Here is a 19,385-nt window from a genome sequence, read left to right as displayed (position 1 = left end):
TTTTTCTCTTTTGGCTTTTAAAATTATCATATTTAAATTCTGATCATTAAAATTAAAAATCCAACGGTTTATTAATCGATCACGGTCGTCGGCAACTCCCTTCTTTTAAGTGAAAACTCTTGCTCCTAATTTGGGTTTTCTAGCTATAGGTTTTTCTTGTTTTGTCCCAGCTAAAATGACAAAGTTTGTACCACATTTTGGACCATGCTGTGAACTGCAAATCAAAATGGAAAACCTTTGACGGGGTTGCGTTAGTGAATGATGCTTAGGCTCGAAAATTGCCATAGTTTTGATTCCGAACAACTTCAATTCTAATTCAAAAGTTCACCACCGATCCATGTACATGATTGTAACCTGGTACTTCCGGAACTTTTAACAGAAAGGTAGTCTAAAGTTTTCAAACGAAGGCCAGTGTCAAATGTGTCAACTTTTCACTCAGGATTCTAGATAAGGCTGCTTCAGTCAATTTTATTAATAAATTATTAGAATGAACACTGAATATTATGCCACTAATCTGTGAGGATATTGTTGATTCACCAAAACAACTTTTGGATTAGTAACAGGGCACCCAAACTAAATGCAGCCACTTCCATGTCAAAACTGGATTGATATAAGCACAAGAAAAAAGCAATTTAATAAGGATTAAATGTGCTGCAGTTGAAATAGAAAACAGATAACCGTTGAAGACTTGGCAAATCCAACTTTTCTTTGTGGAGTGAAAAACAAAATTATGCCTGCAGTTCAATGACCCCATTCTATAAATAGGCTTGTAATCCATGAAAGAATTCGCATCCTTCATCTCAAACATATACCAATTAGAAGGATTTAAGTTTTTAAGATTAGTCTGGTCAAAATGAAAGGTTATTATTTCCTTGGATCTTTTGCTTTCTTGGCCTTGGCTTCCTCTTTGGCCTCAGCCTATGACCCAAGCCCTCTCCAGGACATCGGTGTAGCCATTAAAGACCCTAAGACTGGAAGTTTGCTCTCTAATTTTTAACTTTCTTGTTCTTCAGTAATGTTTGAATTAATGTCTCAAAACACAGTTTGACATGTCTTTAACCAACACCTTTCCATTGCAGTATTTGTCAATGGGAAGTTCTGCAAGGACCCAAAGCTTGCTACAGCAGATGATTTCTTCTTCTCAGGACTTAACATCCCTGGAAATACATCAAATCCTGTTGGATCAATTGTGACTCCGGTAAATGTTGATCAGATACCAGGCCTTAATACTCTTGGCATATCCTTGGTTCGTATTGACTATGCACCCTATGGAGGGCTCAACCCACCTCACACTCATCCTCGTGCAACAGAGATCCCAGTAGTCCTGTAGGCCACCCTCTATGTTGGTTTTGTTACCTCCAACCCCGATAATCGCCTCATATCCAAAGTCCTTTATCCAGGAGATGTTTCGTCTTCCCTATTGGCCTCATTCACTTCCAGCAAAATGTAGGAAAGACTAACGCTGTTGCATTTGCTGGTTTGAGCAGCCAGAATCCTGGTGTGATTACAATAGCAAATGCTGTTTTTGGATCAAATCTACCCATTAACCCTGATGTTCTTACCAGGGCCTTCCAGCTTGACAATAATGTGGTGAAGTATCTCCAGTCTCGTTTCTGGTGGAAAAACAATTAAGGAATAGTCTTAAAATATAGCCACGAAGTAGTAGTAGCTTGTTTGCAATCTCTTCTTCGTTAGGGAAATCATACTACTAACCAGGATATATAGCTCTCTATGTTTGATCAGTGTTGATCAATATTTTCTTTTGAATTATCAAGTTGCAGCTTGTATTGGGTATTGACTCTGCCTATGGTGCAGAGAAGCAAGAATACAAGATTTAATTAAATCTTAAATTAACGGTAAGAAATTGAGATAAATCTTTTCAGAAAATCCCATATTAGAACAATATGCAAGGAATTTGGAATTTATGAAAGGCCTTGACATTTTGCTTTCAATGGAACAGGTAAGATCTCCCATTGGTGAGGATTTAGGATGTTGATTGTTTTCTATCATGTTTCAGTAGCTTGTAAATTAGAACCAGAATCCACGTCGGATTCGGATGCTGCTGTTTGTTAGAGATTTGTCCAATATTTGATTTAATTATTGGCAATATTGTAAAGAAATCACTCTCCTGAATATTTGTTTCATAAGATAAACACAAGTAGAAGCCTTCCATTAATTGGATGTTCAACCTTGCAAATAAAAATATTTGATGTAATTATCACTTTAACAACTTTTTTCATTTGGGTTTAAGTAACTAAAGGTTATTTTTTTTTAATACATGAGACGTAATGATTTGAATTTGAATTATTAAAATTAAGAGTCAAACATTTTATTACATATTGGGCTATTAATAATTAGAGACCCAAGTTTGTATGAAATTTCGAATACTCACAACTACTTACTATTATCGGTGATTCCATGATAGTCATGATGGTTTAGTAGGAAAAAAAAATATTCCTAATCATATTTTACACTTCTATTTCTTTTCTACAATGTGGAGTCAGAAAGGTAAGCTAAAATATTTTGGAAACATTTGTTAGAATTTGGGGTTTGGAAAAATATGAGAAATTGAAGAGAGATTTCAAAGTGTGTAACCTAGTTACTTTCTTTAAAGTTTTATTTACCTTCATTATTTAATTAATTGGTATATAAAAGAATTATTGACGATAAATCTAAAAAATATAATGAAATTCAATGTTTAATTGCGTTTTATACTAATAAAATTAATCCATTGAGCATTCATTGACATAAAAATAGAATTATTTGATTTGGTTATAGAAAACTTGTGGTTGTGAGGCTTTTTCTAGCTTTTGTTTCATGTACAAAGTATTTCTACTTAAATTTTATTTTCTACTTTTGTTTCATGTACAAAATATTTCTACCTAAATGATATTTTCTATTTTGTTTTTCTTCCAAAACCTAAAAGGTTCTATTTATAATTAACTAAAAGTCTCATTGTACAGACACAATTATCTATAAAGATATCTATTTATATAAACACAACTTGTTATAAAACATAACTCTAGTAAATAATTATGTCATTTAAAAAGATATAACCTTTCATTATCAGATGCAATTCATGTGATTAGTTATTTTGAAATGTTCCGAAAACATTTGTTCCAGCCATTATCAGAAATCAATAAATTGAATTTATTTAAACCTTTGATCGGATGATGACAACTTAATGTCTAAATGGACCTAACCTTGCACAGCAACGATAATATCATAAAGATAAGGACAAAAATAATACTGCAAATGTGCTTTTAGTTCATCTAATCGAACTACCAAGAAAAAAAAAAACAAAGCAATGAATATCATCCCAAACGAATTTAAGGGGCATTAAGAACCCACTAGCTCTATCAGAATCTCTGTATAACTTTTATTACTAGAACCAAGCTGGAGAAGCTGAGCTTGGATCCTCTGATATATAGGTCACTCATAGTTAAGAAATTTCAAGTGATTATCTATTAGAATTTTGGAATAGTTTTGTTTTGTATTGAATTGAGTGATATCACACCCTGGTTTCCAACTTATGCAGCCAGGCCATGTTGCAGAAAACTTGTAAGAAATGACAAACTAAGTAATTAAAATGCAATATAAATATCAGTTTACAGTTATGGTATTTGCCTCAGACAGTATTTCTTTTTTTTTTTTTGAGTGTAAAGGAGGCCAATGTACGAAGATAGGGGAAGGGTTGCAGGTGCTGGGATTTGAATTTCAGATCTGTTGAATGTAACTTTTTTAAGAGTGATTACTCAAACCAATTGAGTTAAGTTTCGGATTTGACATTTAATATTTCAGCTGACCCCCAGCTAAAGAACCAGTGCAGTAGACATTTCAATTGAAAGTTGAAACATCCGCGAGGATGAGTTTTTTGTCATAGAAATTTTGGGATGGTGCATAATTTAATTTGATTTCAATCCAGTAGGAAAAAGGAAAAAAGGTCACTGGAGGGCTGCTGTAAGTATAGGAAGGAATTGAGGGTGAACAATAATTCCCCATAAATTGGAAAATAAATAACCATTAAAGACTTGGCCGGTCTATATATGCTATACTTAAAAAAAATGGTATAGAGCATTTCAGGTTCCCTGCCTATAAATAGGCTTGTTGACATGTATGTTTTTTAACCTATATCGAGACAATGAAAGGTGCTGGTTTCCTTCTGGCTTTCAACCTCTTGGTTTTGGCATCCTCGTTTGTCTCTGCCTATGACCCTAGCCCCCTCCAGGACTTCTGTGTAGCCATCGATGATACCAAGAATGGTGGTAAGTCTCTTTGTCATCTACTCTTCTCTCCACCTTTTTTTTTTTTTGTGCTTTTGCAATGCATGCTTTCAACTAATTAACATTTCTTTCCTCAAGTGTTTGTGAATGGGAAGTTCTGCAAGGATCCAAAGCTTGCTACTGCAAACGATTTCTTCTTTTCAGGGCTAAACATCCCAAAGAACACATCAAACTATGTTGGATCAGCAGTTACTCCTGTAAACGTTGACCAAATACCAGGGCTAAACACATTAGGCATATCTTTAGTTCGTATTGATTATGCACCAAATGGTGGGCTAAACCCGCCGCACACCCACCCTCGTGGCACAGAGATCCTTGTGGTCCTAGAAGGTGAACTCTATGTTGGATTTGTTACATCCAATCCGAATAATCGCCTTATCTCTAAAATCCTTTATCCTGGAGATGTTTTCGTCTTCCCCATTGGCCTAATTCATTTTCAGCAGAACGTTGGAAAGACCAAGGCTGTAGCTTTTGCTGGTTTGAGCAGCCAGAATCCTGGTGTGATTACAATAGCAAATGCTGTTTTTGGATCAAATCTACCCATTAACCCTGATGTTCTTGCCAGGGCCTTTCAGCTGAGTAACAAAGTGGTGAAGTACCTCCAGTCAAGGTTCCGATCGTTTTGAGCTAGTTTGGAACAATACATGAAAGGCAGAACAGCAGTTTTACACTATGTTGCAATGGCTTTCCTTTCCTTTATTCAAAATAAATTCTTAATAAATCCAGAGTTAACTCAATTGGTTTATACGTTATTCTTAGCAAGTGGGATCTAACAGGCTTTGAGTTTGAATTATAAGTCACAGCACTTGCAACTCCTTCCTCTTCCCCTAAGCTGCGACATCCCTCGTACCCAAAAGAATAAAAAATAAATTTTTTATCCATATTAACCAATTTAGCAGAGTGCTATGTTATGCAAACTTCTTGAATCCCTCTCTCCGGCAGTTGGAGCTGCCCATGTAGACAAATTTTTAAGTCTCTCTACGGGGAAATAGTGAAAATGGCAGGTTGGAAACAATTATAATTAAATAGTTTTAAGATTAGTTCATATATAGTAATACTTCCAGTTGAAAAAAAATTTGTGATCAGAAAAAGAAAATTGAAAATTTATTCAACTGTTTCAAGTGGGCATTGAAAAAGACCTGATTGGTTCCGTACAGCTTCATTAACACAAGCAAGAGTAAAACAATACCGAATTTTGGGATGAATAAACAAGCTAATTGCCTTATAACCTGGTCAATAATTTAATTAATTTGAGGATTCAGTTTTGGACTATAACATTAATTTTTAAGAATGTGTTAAATCTCTCATGATCAGGTGATTGACGTACCATTCACAAGTTTGATATTCTGATTTCAAAGGAAAAAAAAATACAGTCTGATTTGACTCTGAAAGTTAAAGCTTGCGTTGGATAATCAACCAGGGGTTAGTTGTAGGGTCTAATGGTATTATCAATATCCACCGACAAAGCTTTAATAACTTTTGTTCCTTTTTGGTACACATCTTAATTTTGGTTTTCTCAATCATACCAAGGGAATTAATTAATTAACAGCTTACCAGACCAAAGAGGAACAGGCATTAATTTCAATTCATTGCAATGTCCTTAGGGAACGGTATTCAGTAATTTTTGAACCAAATTACGGAATAAGGGCGTTAGGATGGAATAAAGCTGGAATGAAACCAGTCAACCAATATGCTGTTAGAAAGAATTCAGTTGCCAGAAGGGTTAGGAAATTTGTATTCAAGCTGGGATTGTATGACGTGCTAGAAATATTGCCAAAATGTATAAATAGAATGGACTACAATAGACTGTTCTTAGCTTGAATTCGAGTAGACATTCAGATGTTTTAGCAATCATCTGAAGTTCTTATTGTTTCAAAAGAATTGTTCTTTGCTTGAATTAGTAAAATTAGATAAATACTTAACAAGGTTTTACAGGAGTAGATTAAATAATCCATGATAGCCACGGTTTGGAAGTTCCATAAGAATTCTAACAGGCAGAAGAAGAAGCATTTCCTTTTGACAATGGGTTATCTTCCATGGCCTTTGCATTCTCTGAAAGGTTAGTTTTTGGAGGGGGTATAAGGGTCAGAAGCAGAGCGGTGGAGCTGTGGAAGAGAGAGCTTGGAGAAGCCAGTGAGGGGGTACTGGAGGTTGTCAAGTGAAGGCTTTTGGGACTTGGGTTCTGAGATTGGTTCAGGAGAAGGACGTTTCATTGGGTTGGAAGCAGTGACATTTGAGGCACAGATTGTGCATAGATGGCGGTTTTGGTGGTTGTTGTTGAAGCTGTCAAGGTGGAGTAGGGAGAGGTTGATGGATTCTTGAGTTGAACATCATCATCTTCTTGGTTTGGAACTTCAAAGTCTGCTTCTTGGTTCGTTTCACCATTGGGTTCTGTCTTTGTAATTTCTTCAGTTTTTAATCTTTGTTAGAGAGATTGTGCTTCTTGGTTGAAATGCAGGGGAAGAGGGAAGAGGATAAAGGCAGTGAAACAAATAACGGTTTATACGGACTTTTGAGGGGTGTACGGATGATTCTTGAATCTTGACTATGTGACGGTTGTTGTAACTGACAAACCAATGTCAATCCAATAACCCCAAGAACCAAAAAAAGAAAAATAAAAACCAATAACGTGATGCATTCATTTCTCTAGATGAAGTAGGGGTGGGTCCAAACTAAAATCAAATTGCAATACTCCATATTATATAATCAAAATGAAATACATAGAGGTTTGCATAAGCCAAAGAACATAAGCAACCTCTTTATTTTATTTATTCCAACACAAGAATTATACCAAATTCAATGAGAGAAACAAGTCAAACATTATTCCGAACAAGCTACTACATAAATTTCATGGGTGTATAAATTTTCCTCTAGTTTTTATCTCACTAGAATCGGGACTGAAGATAAGTAACCACAGGCTTGTCCAACTGGAAGGCCTTGGCAAGAACATCAGGATTGATGGGAGGGTTTGAGCCAAAGACTGCATTTGCAATGGGGATAAGCCCTGGGTTTTGGCTGCTAAGACCAGAAATGGCAACAGCATTGGTGTTCCCTATGTTGAACTGGAAGTGAATGAGGCCGATTGGGAAAACGAAAACATCTCCAGGGTATAGGACTTTGGTGATGAGATGATTATCCGGGTTGGATGTAACAAAGCCAACGTAGAGTGTGCCCTCCAGAACGACTAGGATTTCTGTGGCTCTAGGATGAGTGTGAGGGGGGTTTAGGCCACCATTGGGCGCAAAGTCAAGTCGAGCAAGAGATATGCCAAGAGTGTTAAGTCCTAGTATTTGTTCAACAGTGACTAGAGTGACTTTTGATCCTAGTTGATTTGCTGTATTTCCTGGAATGTTGAGCCCGGGAAAAAAGAAGTCATTTGCGGTGGAGAGCTTTGGGTCCTTGCAAAATTTACCATTAACAAAAACTGCATAAATGGAAGGAACAAAATTACTACTTTGATACAATTCCATGCAGAAAATGAGATAACACTTCCCAAATAGTTTAGGTGTTGACATGAATACATTCCAAAGAAGGCAGAGAGAGAATTAAAGAACATACCACCATCGTTGGTATTATTAATTGCTACACAGAAATCCTGAAGAGGGCTGGGATCAGAGGCCGATGCAAATGAGAAAGCCAGAGCGAACAGGACAAATGCTACATGGAAACGAACACCTTTCATTGTTCTAAGGCAGCTTTCTTGATTAAATTGTTCCAAGTTTTGTTGCTTGGTGAGGAGTGAGAGATCTGGCGTGAGAGAACGCTATTTATAGATAACACTCACTGAACAGGTCTATTCATTTTCATTATTTAATTATTCTTTTGAGAAAAAAAAAAAAAAGACAAATGAAAGATTTACCAAGTCTGCAGTGATTATTGTTTTAAAAAAATATGAATGAATCATTCTTCAGCTACTCTGCGCCTCTATCCTCATCGAATTAATCTTCCCATGTTTGCTTGAGTAAATTGCAATGGAACTGGTCAATCTTTACATTGCAAATGTTTTCTTTGTTTATTTAACTATATTGACTTTAAAACAAAAATCAAAAGGAATGTGTTTGAGTGTGCATGCATCTCAGATTGAACTGTGTGAACTAAGACAATGAAACTTATCCAGAGATACAAAACCACAATTCATGAATCTTTCCAAGGCTTTTCTTGGATGACTACTTCTCATGTCTTGCTTGCTATTTTTCTGAATTAATGAATTGATTTCCTAGAGAGGTTCATTAGCCGGCCTGCAGCATTAATTCCCGGAAATCATTTTTACAATTAAAATAGTGAATAATAAGAATAATAAAAGGAGAAGAGAATGAAGAAGAAAAGAGATCAGGTTTTAACTTTCAACATTAATCACTGAAGCTAAAGTGAAAGTGAGGCAGTGCTTTAACATATTAACTAAGAATTAATTTTAGCCCTGATCAAAATGAAAATCGCAAACAATTTTCAAGCACCTATGGCTATACTGTCACTAAAGTTGGACGGTAAGAATCAGAAAGATGATAGAGCCTGTACAGTTAAGTGTATCAGTGTATATGTTTGATATGCTAGAAATGTGGGGTTCAACCTCATTCTTTTGGACCAATCAAAGATCACGGGCCTTTTGATTTTTGTCTTTTAATCTAAAAAGGGAGCCCTATATATTAAATAAATGAGGGTTGTTTTGGCGTAAAAAAGAAATAGAGTGGTGTTGCCGCAAAGAATAGAAAGGACAAAAGCAAAAAAATTAGAGAAAAAAAAGAAAGAAGAGAGAGTTAGTTAAATAGAAGTCGATTCGTGATTCGATTGAGTTAAAATTTTGTTAGTAAGTTTATGATTCAGAGTTTTATATTTTAAATAGTGAATATCGGGTTTGAAGCTCTCTAAAAACAAATCCATGGTGTATTTGTTGAGTCAGTTATTTGGTAAAATTTCTCAAATTATTTCTCTTATTGTTGATTAGCTTTAGTTTTAGCTAGAGAAGAACTTTTTATATCCATTATTTGATAGTGGAGATTTTTCTGGTGGTTCGTAATTTTTTCCTTATACACTAAAGGGTTTTTTACGTAAATCTTGGTGTGCTTTTATTTTTCTTGCATTGCTGATTGTTGTCTATTATTGTGGGTTTCTTGCAATGTATTACTTCTGCGTTGTTATGTTTGTTGCTTTAAGCCCAACAAGTGGTATCAGAGCAAGGGTTATTTTAAGAAATCAATACAGAAGTAACCTAGGACAGAAGTAAATTCTGTTTGAGACCATGAAGGGCGATACAAGTTTCATGATAAAATTGATAGCATCAAATTATTCAAATTGGAAGCTTATAATGGAAGATCATTTATACTGCAAAGATCTATATGAGTCGATATTGGGTGATTCAACTAACCTAACTTTTTATATCCATTATTTGATAGTGGAGATTTTTCTGGTGGTTCGTAATTTTTTCCTTCTACACTAAAGGGTTTTTTACGTAAATCTTGGTGTGCTTTTATTTTTCTTGCATTGTTGATTGTTGTCTATTATTGTGGGTTTCTTGCAATGTATTACTTCTGCGTTGTTATGTTTGTTGCTTCAAGCCCAACAAGTGGTATCAGAGCAAAGGTTATTTTAAGAAATCAATACAGAAGTAACCTAGGACAGAAGTAAATTCTGTTTGAGACCATGAAGGGCGATACAGGTTTCATGATAAAATTGATAGCATCAAATTATTCAAATTGGAAGCTTATGATGGAAGATCATTTATACTGCAAAGATTTGTATGAGTCGATATTGGGTGATTCGACTAACCTAACAGATACGAAAGATGAAAGCTAAAAGAAGCTAGGCAGAAAGATGCTGGCTACAATCAAAAAATAGGTTCATATCAGTTTATTTTATCATGTAAGGTAGAAGACAGATGCTTACATTGTTTGAGAAAGTTGACAGCATTGTATGAAAGAAAAATAGATATGAATAAAGTTATGCTTATTAAAAAGCTTGTAATTTTACAGTACATGGATGGATGATTGGTTACAAAGCCCTTGAGTGATTTTCAAGATATATTTAATTAGATGACTACTATGGAGTTAAGATGGATGATGAAATGAAGGATTGTTTCTTTCAGGTTTATTGCTAGACAGTTGGAATACTCTAGTTGTGATTGTTATTAATTCAGTTCCTGATTATAAGGTGATATTGGATATGTTAAAGGACAATATGCTTAATGAAGAAGTAAGGCGGAAATATTTAGACTATGAAAATCAAGCTCTTGTTATAGAGAACAGGGAAACTCAAAAGGTTGTAGTAAATCTAAACATTGATCCAAGTCTAGAGATAAAATGAAGTATTTTCATTATGGTAAAACAGGTCATATAAAGCGATATTACAAAATCTTGAAGCAAGAGTGGAAAGATAAGAAAGTCAAGAGTTCAGAAGATAGCAATGTTGCAGCAGTGAATTCAAATAGTGATTCAGTTACTTTGATTTGTGCACATGGTGATTATAATCATGTTGGTGATCCTAGCATTGAGTGGATAGTTGACATAGAAATGACATATCATTGTGTTCTTAAGAAGAAGTTGTTTATAACTTAAAAAGCAAGAGACTTTGATTGTATCAAGATAAGAAACAAGATTGTGTCGCAGATTGTTAAGATTAGTGATGTTATTGTACAAACTAGTATAGGTTGCATGTTGACTTTGAGGGATATTAGACACATTTCAGATATGAGAATAAACTTACTTGCTATTAATGTTTTTGATAAGGAAGGATATGAGAGCCAACAAAAAAAGGGTACTGAAAGCTTCTCAAAGGATCCATGGTAGTTACAAGGGAAAAACTATGCTGCATAATGCACAAGACATGGATACAATTGAACAGCAACCAGATAAATGCCGTTAAGGATGATGCTTCAGCAAATATGTGGCATAAAAGGTAGGTACACGTGAGTGAGAAGGGGTTACAAATTTTGCAAGGCAGTCTCTCATTACCTTGACCAAATATGTCTCTTAATTCATTTAATCACTGTTTGTTTGGCAAGCATCGTAGAGTTTCTTTTCGTAAGAGTTCTCACAAAAAAAAAAATAGTGTAGACATCCATTTTCGTCTAGGGTACGATCAATTTCTCAATTTGGATATCTTTGAGATCCTCGAGCCTTGAAAAGGTTTGTGTTTAGGCTTCTTACATTTTTTATTATTTTGTTTAGGCTTTAAGCTTGGTAATTGTTGATTAAATGTAGGCTTTGATCCAACCAATATTGTTGTTGTTGTTGTTGTTATTATTATTATTATTATTATTAATTTTATTTTAATTTTTCTTTCCTTTCTTTCTTTTATTCACGTGCAAATTCATTAACAAAACTAAAAAAAGAAAAGGAAAAATCAATAGTTTAGGGATTTTAAGCAGAAATCAAGTAAAACTTTTCTAAAGAGATTTGAGACTAATTAATCATGATAAAGTCCTAGGATTTGAGCTTGGATTAACTCTGTTTAAGCCCTAAAATCACTACTAAAATATGTTACAAATTAAACACAAAAGCACAATGGAAAATAGAGAGGGAGGTTGGTGTGAAAAATAGTTTTGACAAGTTTGAGTTTTTGTGAAAATTGTTCTTAGTTTTACGATTCAAGAATTGGATCTTTAGTAAAATTTTTTTTTTGGGTTTCTGGGAAATCTGGAAAAATCTGGGTTTCGGGTTTGAAGGTTTGAATTTTTTGATTGAATTTTTTAATGGGATTTGAAGTTTTCGGTCAACTTCTAACGATATTTTCTAGAAACTGACGAATTGCTTGGTTTTTGATGATTGAATTTGGGAATTCTAGAGAGAGGCGAGAGAAAAATTCATCCTAGAGAGAGAGAGCTAAAGGTTTCTGAAAAAAAACTAAAAAACTTGGCTTTTATACTAGCAACAAATGACGCCGTTTCATTTAACATAACCCACGTGGATTCACACGTAACCCACTTCTGGATCCGACTCGATCACAGGTTTTTATTTTATTTTATTTTCTATTTATATTTATATTTATTTTATTTTTCTAGATTTTCTTATTTATTTTATATTTTATATTTCATTTTTTTGTTTTATTCTTTTTAGATTTTTTAATCTTATTTATTATCATTATTATTATTCTACTTATTTTTAAATTAAATAATTTATTTTAAAGACTTTCATAAATTTCATTTTTAAAAAATAAAAAATAATAAAAAATGTTTTTAAAATGAATTCATTAATCTTACCAAACTATTGGAGGTTTTTTCATGAATTTAAATTTTTTATGAATTCTACCAAATTATAAGAAAATTTTATAAATTGATTGTATAAAAAAATAATTATTAATAAAATATTTTGTATTTTATCCTACCAAACTATTGGAGAATTTGTATTGCAAATTAAATCTTATCAAACTATTAGAAGATTTAATATATTTTCTAAAAAAAATCTTATAATAAAATCTTACCAAATTATTGGAAGATTTGCATTAAAATAAATCTTGTCATACTATTAGAAGATTTTACTGATTATTTCTTTAGCTAAAATTTAAATGAATTCAACGATGAAGCTTCTTTAAGGTGAGGCATTAGTCTCCATGAATACTTTTAAGGTAAGAAAATTATCTTAAATTGCTACCAAACTATTGGAGTAATTTTAAGATCAATTTTCAATATTAAATATTTTGGTAAATCATAAATATGTTTAAGGCTTGGATAATTTGAAATCAAACTAGTACCATCTTTTAAATAGGCACTGTAAGGGTGCTATAACCTTTCTCACTCGTAACCGCATTCTTGAACCTAAAATATAGTTTTATGGAATAAAATATACTATTTAAAGATATCTAAGTCCATCTTAGGACTCTTCTTTAAATATAATAGATTTTGTCAAGTGACTAATCACATCTAAACAAAAAAGATTGGTGGCGACTCCTAAAGCCTATGTTTAGTGGTAGGTCCATGAATTTTTACGTTATGACCAACAGATTAGAATTGATTCACTTTTACTTATGTGGACCCATTGAGGTTGAGTCATTAGGTGGTAGCAGGTATTTTGTTACTTTTATTGATGATGCTTCATGTAAGATTTGGTGTATATGTTGAAAAATAAAAGTCAGGTATTGTAGTATTTTTAAAAATTTTATGCCATGGTGGAAAGGATGATAGGACTGCCCTTGAAATGTATTCAGACTGATAATGATAGAGAATACACATCCAAAGACTTTAAAGAATATTGTTCAAAGCATAGGATTAGGCATGAGATGATAAAACCTAAAACATTACAGCATAATGGTGTAGCTAAAAGGATGAATCGCACTATTATGGAAAAAATCAGATATATGTTGAGGATGGTAAAATTACCTAAGCCATTCTAAGGTGAATCGGTCAACACAGCTTATTATTTGCTTAATAGATCACCATCAGTTTCTTTAGACTTTGACATTCCAAAAAGAGTATGGATAGAGAAAGATGCTTCATACTTTCACTTGAATATTTTTGGGTATAAAGCATTCATGCATATGCTAAAAGAGTAGAGATTAAAGCTTGACAGTAAAGCCACACGGTGTGTGTTTGTAGGATATGGTACTGAGGAATTTGGCTATAGGATATGGGATCCAGCGAAGAGAAGGACAGTCAGAAACAGTGATGTTGTCTTCATGGAAAAAAAACCACAGTAGATCTTCAAAAAAATGAGAAAACTTCATGGGTTATTGTTGAGTGTGATGTTTAACACTGATAAACATTCCATAAGATAGAGCCACAGATGGTGAAAATGAGAAAGAAACATAACTTAGGGATATGAATGAGCTAGCCACAGTTAGTGATAAACCAGATGCAATCAGTTTTGAGTATAAAAAATAATCATTTTTACCTGAGAATATTGAGCAAGGTGAGCAATCCTCTCCACCAAAGAGTGTTGAGTAGGAAAGTTACCTTCAAAATTAGGTTGTGTAAAGCCTTAGCCTAGAAGATCTACCAAAGAGCATAGGCCATCTACTTGGTATCTAAGTTCAGATTTTATTTTAGTTACCAGTGAGAGAGAGCTAGAGAGCTTGTAAGATGTGCATATTATTTCGGATAGAGAGCATTGGTTAAAAGCAATAAAAGCATAGATGAAGTCATTATAAAAAAAATGATACATATGATCTTGTTAAACTTTCGAAAAGAAGGGGCCATTAAAAAATAAATAGGTGTTCAAGTTGAAAAAAATGATGATAAACTAGTGAGGTACAAAGCTCAATTGGTAGTGAAAAGTTTTTCTTAAAAACCTGACATCAATTTTAATGATATTTTTTCTTCAGTTGTGAAGATGAGTTTCATTCGAGTGGTACTAGAATTAATAGCTAGTTTGAATCTTGAGCTTGAGCAACTTAGTGTCAAAACTACATTCTTGCATGGTAACTTGCAAGAGGACATATATATGGATCAGCCTGAGGGTTTTGAAATGAATGGAAAAGAGTTTGTAAATTGAAAAAAAACTTGTATAGCTTAAAACAAGCACTGCAACAGTGGTACAAAAAGTTTGATTCTTTTATGGTGAACCACAGCTATAAAAGAACAGTAGTGGATTTTTATGTGTATGTTAGAAAATTTCCTAGTGATAACTTCATTATTCTTTTATTATATGTTGATGATTTGTTGATTGTAGGACAAGATGTTGGTATGGTTTGCATATTGAAAGAACAATTGTTTGAATCCTTTGACATGAAGGATTTAGGTCTAGCAAAGTAGATTCTCAGTATGGAAATTAATCAGGATAGGGGAGCTAAAAAGCTATAATTATCATAAAAAAAAGTATGTTGAATGGGTGTTTAATAGATTCAATATACAACATGCCAAATCAATTAGCAGTCCACTTGCCAACCATTTTCATTTGAGTAAAAAATCTTATCCATTGACTAAGGAAGAGCAACTAGCTATGTCTAGTATTCCTTATTTTTTTACAGTCAGTTCTTTGATGTATCTTATAGTTTGCACATAGTTTGACATTGCTCATGCAATTAGTGTAGTGAGTACATTTTTTTTTTAATTTGAGAAAGGTTCACTGAAAAGTAGTAAAATGAATTTTTAGATATTTGAAGGACACTAAAAAAATATACTTGAGTTATAAAGTTTCACAACCAATTCTAGAAGGGTTTACTGATGCTGATATGGTAAGTGATCTTAATGATAAAAAATCTACTTTAGGGTATTTATTCACTTTTGTAGGTGGAGCTATGTCTTGGCAGTCTAAGTTACAGAAATGTGTTGCCTTGTCAACTACAAATGTTAAATATATTGCAGCAACCGAAGCAAGTAAAAAAATGCTTTAGATAAAACATTTTTTTTCTTGAATTGGGGTTAAATCAGAAAGAGTATATGATATTTTATGATAGCTGTAGTACTTTAGATTTGAGTAAGAATGTCATGTATTATGCTAGAACAAAGCGTATTGATGTTAGATATCATTGGTTCCATTCAGTGATTGAGGAATAACAGATGCAATTGAAAAAAATCCATACTGATGAGAATGCGATAGATATGTTGACTAAGAAACTTTCCAAGGAAAAGTTTGAGCTCTGTAGTGACTTAGTCGGAATGGGTTCTTTGGCCAAGGTAAGTTCCAAATGAAATTGTTATGGTGATGAATCTCCTCCTAATGGGGTGGGAGAGAGAGATTGTTAGGAATATGAGGTCCAGCCCCATTCTTTTAGATCAATCAAAGGCCATAGGCCTTTTGACTTTTGCTTTTTAATAAAAAAAATAAGCCATACATATTAAATAAATGAGGGCTATTTTGGTGTAAAAAAGAAATAGAGTGGTAGTACTGCAAAGAATAGGAAAAACAAAGCAAAAAAATTAGAGAAAAAAGAGAGAAGGGAGAGTTAGTTGAACAAAAGTTGATCCATGATCCAATTGAACTGAAATTTTGTCAATAGGTTTATGATTTAGAGTTCTATATTTTGAACAGTGAAGATCAAGTTTGAAGCTCTATAGGAACAAATTCATGGTGTATTTATTGAGTCACATATTTAGTGAGATTTATTCAATGTCTCTCTAGTTGTTGATTAGCTATAGTTTTAGCTAGAGAAGAACTTTGTATATCTATTATTTGATAGTGAAGATTTTTTTAATAGTTCGTAGTTTTTTTCCTCTACCTAGAGGATTTTTCACATAAATCTTGGTGAGCATTATTTTTTCTACATTGTTGATTGTTAATTGTCGTTTATTATTGTGGATTTATTATGATATATTGCTTATATGTTATTGTGTTTGTTGCTTCAGGCTCAGCATGATACTCATTATTACATGCCCAAAAATGTTTAATGATCAGGTCAAATATGAAAACCATGCGTGTATCGGCTCGGGGAGGGGATGTACTGGGCAAACCTTAGGAACCCCGTTGAACCTATTAAGCATCAAACCTAAAACCAATTGGCTCTAAGTGGAGGGGCCCGACTTGAATATAATACTACAGAATGTGGGATAGTACCATTTTAATAGGCCCTTTCATAGGCGAAAATATAAGAAGCCTTCCATGTGACAAATTTTAGAAGAAAATCCTATCTTTGATATCATGTTAAACATCCAACTTAAAACCAATTGACAGCAAGTGGAGAGGCCAAATCTAAATATAAGACTACAAGAAATTAGATATTCATTAGATGTGGGATAATACTACACTAACAGGCCTCCATCATATGTAGACAAAGATGTAAGAAACCTATCATGTGATAGATTTGGAAAGGGCAACAGAAAAAAAATCCTGAGAAAATCATGCATAATTTAATATAAAAAAATTAATAATTTACCAAGTTTGTAGTGATTATTGTTCTAAGTTATGATCCTTTACAATGGAAAAGTTTATTGGTATTAAAATATAAAAAATGTCATTTTGAATGATGGTAATAATAATGAAGCAATAATTAAAAATATACCATCCTTTTGTTCAGTAGAAATTTTTTGTTATGAAGAATGCAAAGATAATTATTGTGAATTTAATATTTTTAAATTTATAGTTTGTTTAATTTTTATAAATTTTATTTTGTAAATTTGTGTTTGTTACTTTTATCATATAAATAACAAAATTGTTACCCAAAATTATATATTTAAAAATAGAAACATAAGCCAAAGTTTATTACTTAAAAAAAAAATAGAATATTTCAAATTTTTTAATCTTTTATATACAATTGTACTTTGCTAATAGGTATGAAAAAATGTACACTAATAATTCAATCAAATCATTAATAAAATTTATCTTAATGTGAATTATTTTATCATGAACTAAAAAATTTTAAGAATATCTTAGAAATGTTGACTTAATGTATATTGTATATATTTATTTAATTTAGTTTTAATATTTGCATTAGTATAAGAAGTTATTATTTTAACTTATTATTACATTTTAAATTACATATAGTAAATTAAAAGTATTTACTCATACTTTCAATTCATTTACACTTGAAGTTTTCTTCTTTCTTTCTTTACCTTACTAATTACATTATCTAGCATACATTGTGATTTTTTTTTTTTGTTGGATATACATAAATCATTAATAATATGGCAGTTGATAATTAATAACTTAATAATTAATCATTGAAAATTTAAATATAATTAGTATAACTTAGTAGTAATTATCGATAACTTAGTAGTAAATTAATAATAATTTAATAGTAAATGAATGATAATTTGATAGTCAATAGTTGATAACTTTTTAGTAAATCTAGAATAATACAATAATAAATGCATAATACTTTAATAATAAATTAATTATAATATAATTATAAATGTATAATAGCATAGTACTAAATCAAAGATAACTTAACAAAAATAAGTGATAACTTAGTAGTTAATTATTGATAACTTAGTAATAAATAAATGATAACTTAATAGTACATGAGTAATAATTTAATAGTAAATCAGTTTCAGTTTAATAGTAATTAATTGATAGTAGTAAATAATCAACAACTTAATAGGTAATCAATTATAAATTAGTAGTAAATAACTGATAGTTTAGTAGTTATTCATTGAAAACTTAAAAGTAAATCAGTATAACTTAGTAATAAATTATCGATAAATTAATAGTTAATCATTGATAATTTAATAGTAAATCATGCATAATTTAATATAAAACATTAATAACTTGATAGTAAATCATAGATAATCTAGTGGCAAATTAGTTATAATTTTGTGATAGATAATTAAAAATTAAGTAGTTAATCAATAATAAGATAATAATAAATATATAAAAATGTAATAGTAAACAATGATAATTTAATAATAAATTGATAACTTAGTAGTAGATCATTAATAACGTAATAGTAAATTGCTAATAACTTAGTTATAAATTATTGATAATTTAGTAGCAAATTAGTTAATTATTGATAGCCTTTTAATAAATTATCAATAAATTTGTAATAAATCAGTTATAACTTTATAATTAATCATCAATAACTTATTGATAAATCACCAACAATGATTGGTAAATCATTCATAAGTTAATGACAAATCATTTATAAATTAGTAATACATAATTGATAGCTTAATAGTAAATAACTGATAACTTAATTATTAATCGTTGATAGTTTTTATTATATTTGAAGTTACAAGGGATTGAACCATGGGTACTAGTAAAAATGAAGTCAAAACTTTCATTTTAAGAATTAGAATAAATCTACCATGAATATATTCAACAAAAAGTTTGTGAAAAAATTATAGACTTGAATAAAATAATAATGTTATTATATAAAAGAAGATTATTTCATATATTATTAGTGAACTTTTAAATTTGATGTTTCATAATTGTAAATATATAACATATTAGTAAATTAATGATAGATTAATAAAAAAAGTGATAACTTAGTAGTTAATAATTAATAACTTAATAATAGATCGATAATAACTTAATAGTAAATTAGTAATAACTTAATAGTTAATCAGTTTCAATTTAATAGTAATTAATTGATAAATTAAGTAATAAATCACGAATAACTTAATAGTAAATAAATGATAATTTAATAGTTAATCATTGGAAACTTAAAAGTAAATTAATATAACTTAATAGTAGTTAATCATTAATAACTTAATAGTTAATCAATGATAACTTAATAGTAAATCATGAATAATTTAATATAAATGAATGATAACTTGATAATGAATCATAGTTAATTTTGTAA

At 31.4% G+C, this 19,385-nt stretch overlaps 2 protein-coding genes and 1 pseudogene across 2 annotated transcripts; 2 read left to right on the top strand and 1 right to left on the bottom strand.

Annotated features, from left to right (window-relative positions):
* Nucleotides 1-334: 334 nt before the first annotated feature.
* LOC111293914 (germin-like protein subfamily 1 member 13) lies at nucleotides 335-1,632 on the top strand (annotated as a pseudogene).
* A 2,482-nt stretch (nucleotides 1,633-4,114) lies between these two features.
* On the top strand, nucleotides 4,115-5,028 carry LOC111293915 (germin-like protein subfamily 1 member 20). The gene is made up of 2 exons (XM_022886966.2): nucleotides 4,115-4,265; nucleotides 4,362-5,028. Exons 1-2 carry the CDS (start codon nucleotides 4,142-4,144, stop codon nucleotides 4,907-4,909), a joined length of 672 nt encoding a protein of 223 aa, XP_022742701.1. The 5' UTR covers nucleotides 4,115-4,141; the 3' UTR covers nucleotides 4,910-5,028.
* Nucleotides 5,029-6,979: 1,951 nt separating this feature from the next.
* On the bottom strand, nucleotides 6,980-8,095 carry LOC111294645 (germin-like protein subfamily 1 member 7). Its single transcript, XM_022888063.2, has 2 exons — nucleotides 7,842-8,095; nucleotides 6,980-7,707 (listed from the first exon to the last, which is right to left on the bottom strand). Exons 1-2 carry the CDS (start codon nucleotides 7,963-7,965, stop codon nucleotides 7,169-7,171), a joined length of 663 nt encoding a protein of 220 aa, XP_022743798.2. The 5' UTR covers nucleotides 7,966-8,095; the 3' UTR covers nucleotides 6,980-7,168.
* Nucleotides 8,096-19,385: the final 11,290 nt, after the last annotated feature.

Source organism: Durio zibethinus, chromosome 14 (genome assembly GCF_047325235.1).
Source record: "Durio zibethinus cultivar Kanyao isolate XHJ-2024 chromosome 14, ASM4732523v1, whole genome shotgun sequence".
In the NCBI taxonomy this organism is placed as follows: domain Eukaryota; kingdom Viridiplantae; phylum Streptophyta; class Magnoliopsida; order Malvales; family Malvaceae; genus Durio; species Durio zibethinus.
The sequence above is the reverse complement of the archived record's forward strand: the minus strand, read 5'-3'. Positions and strand labels throughout refer to the sequence as shown.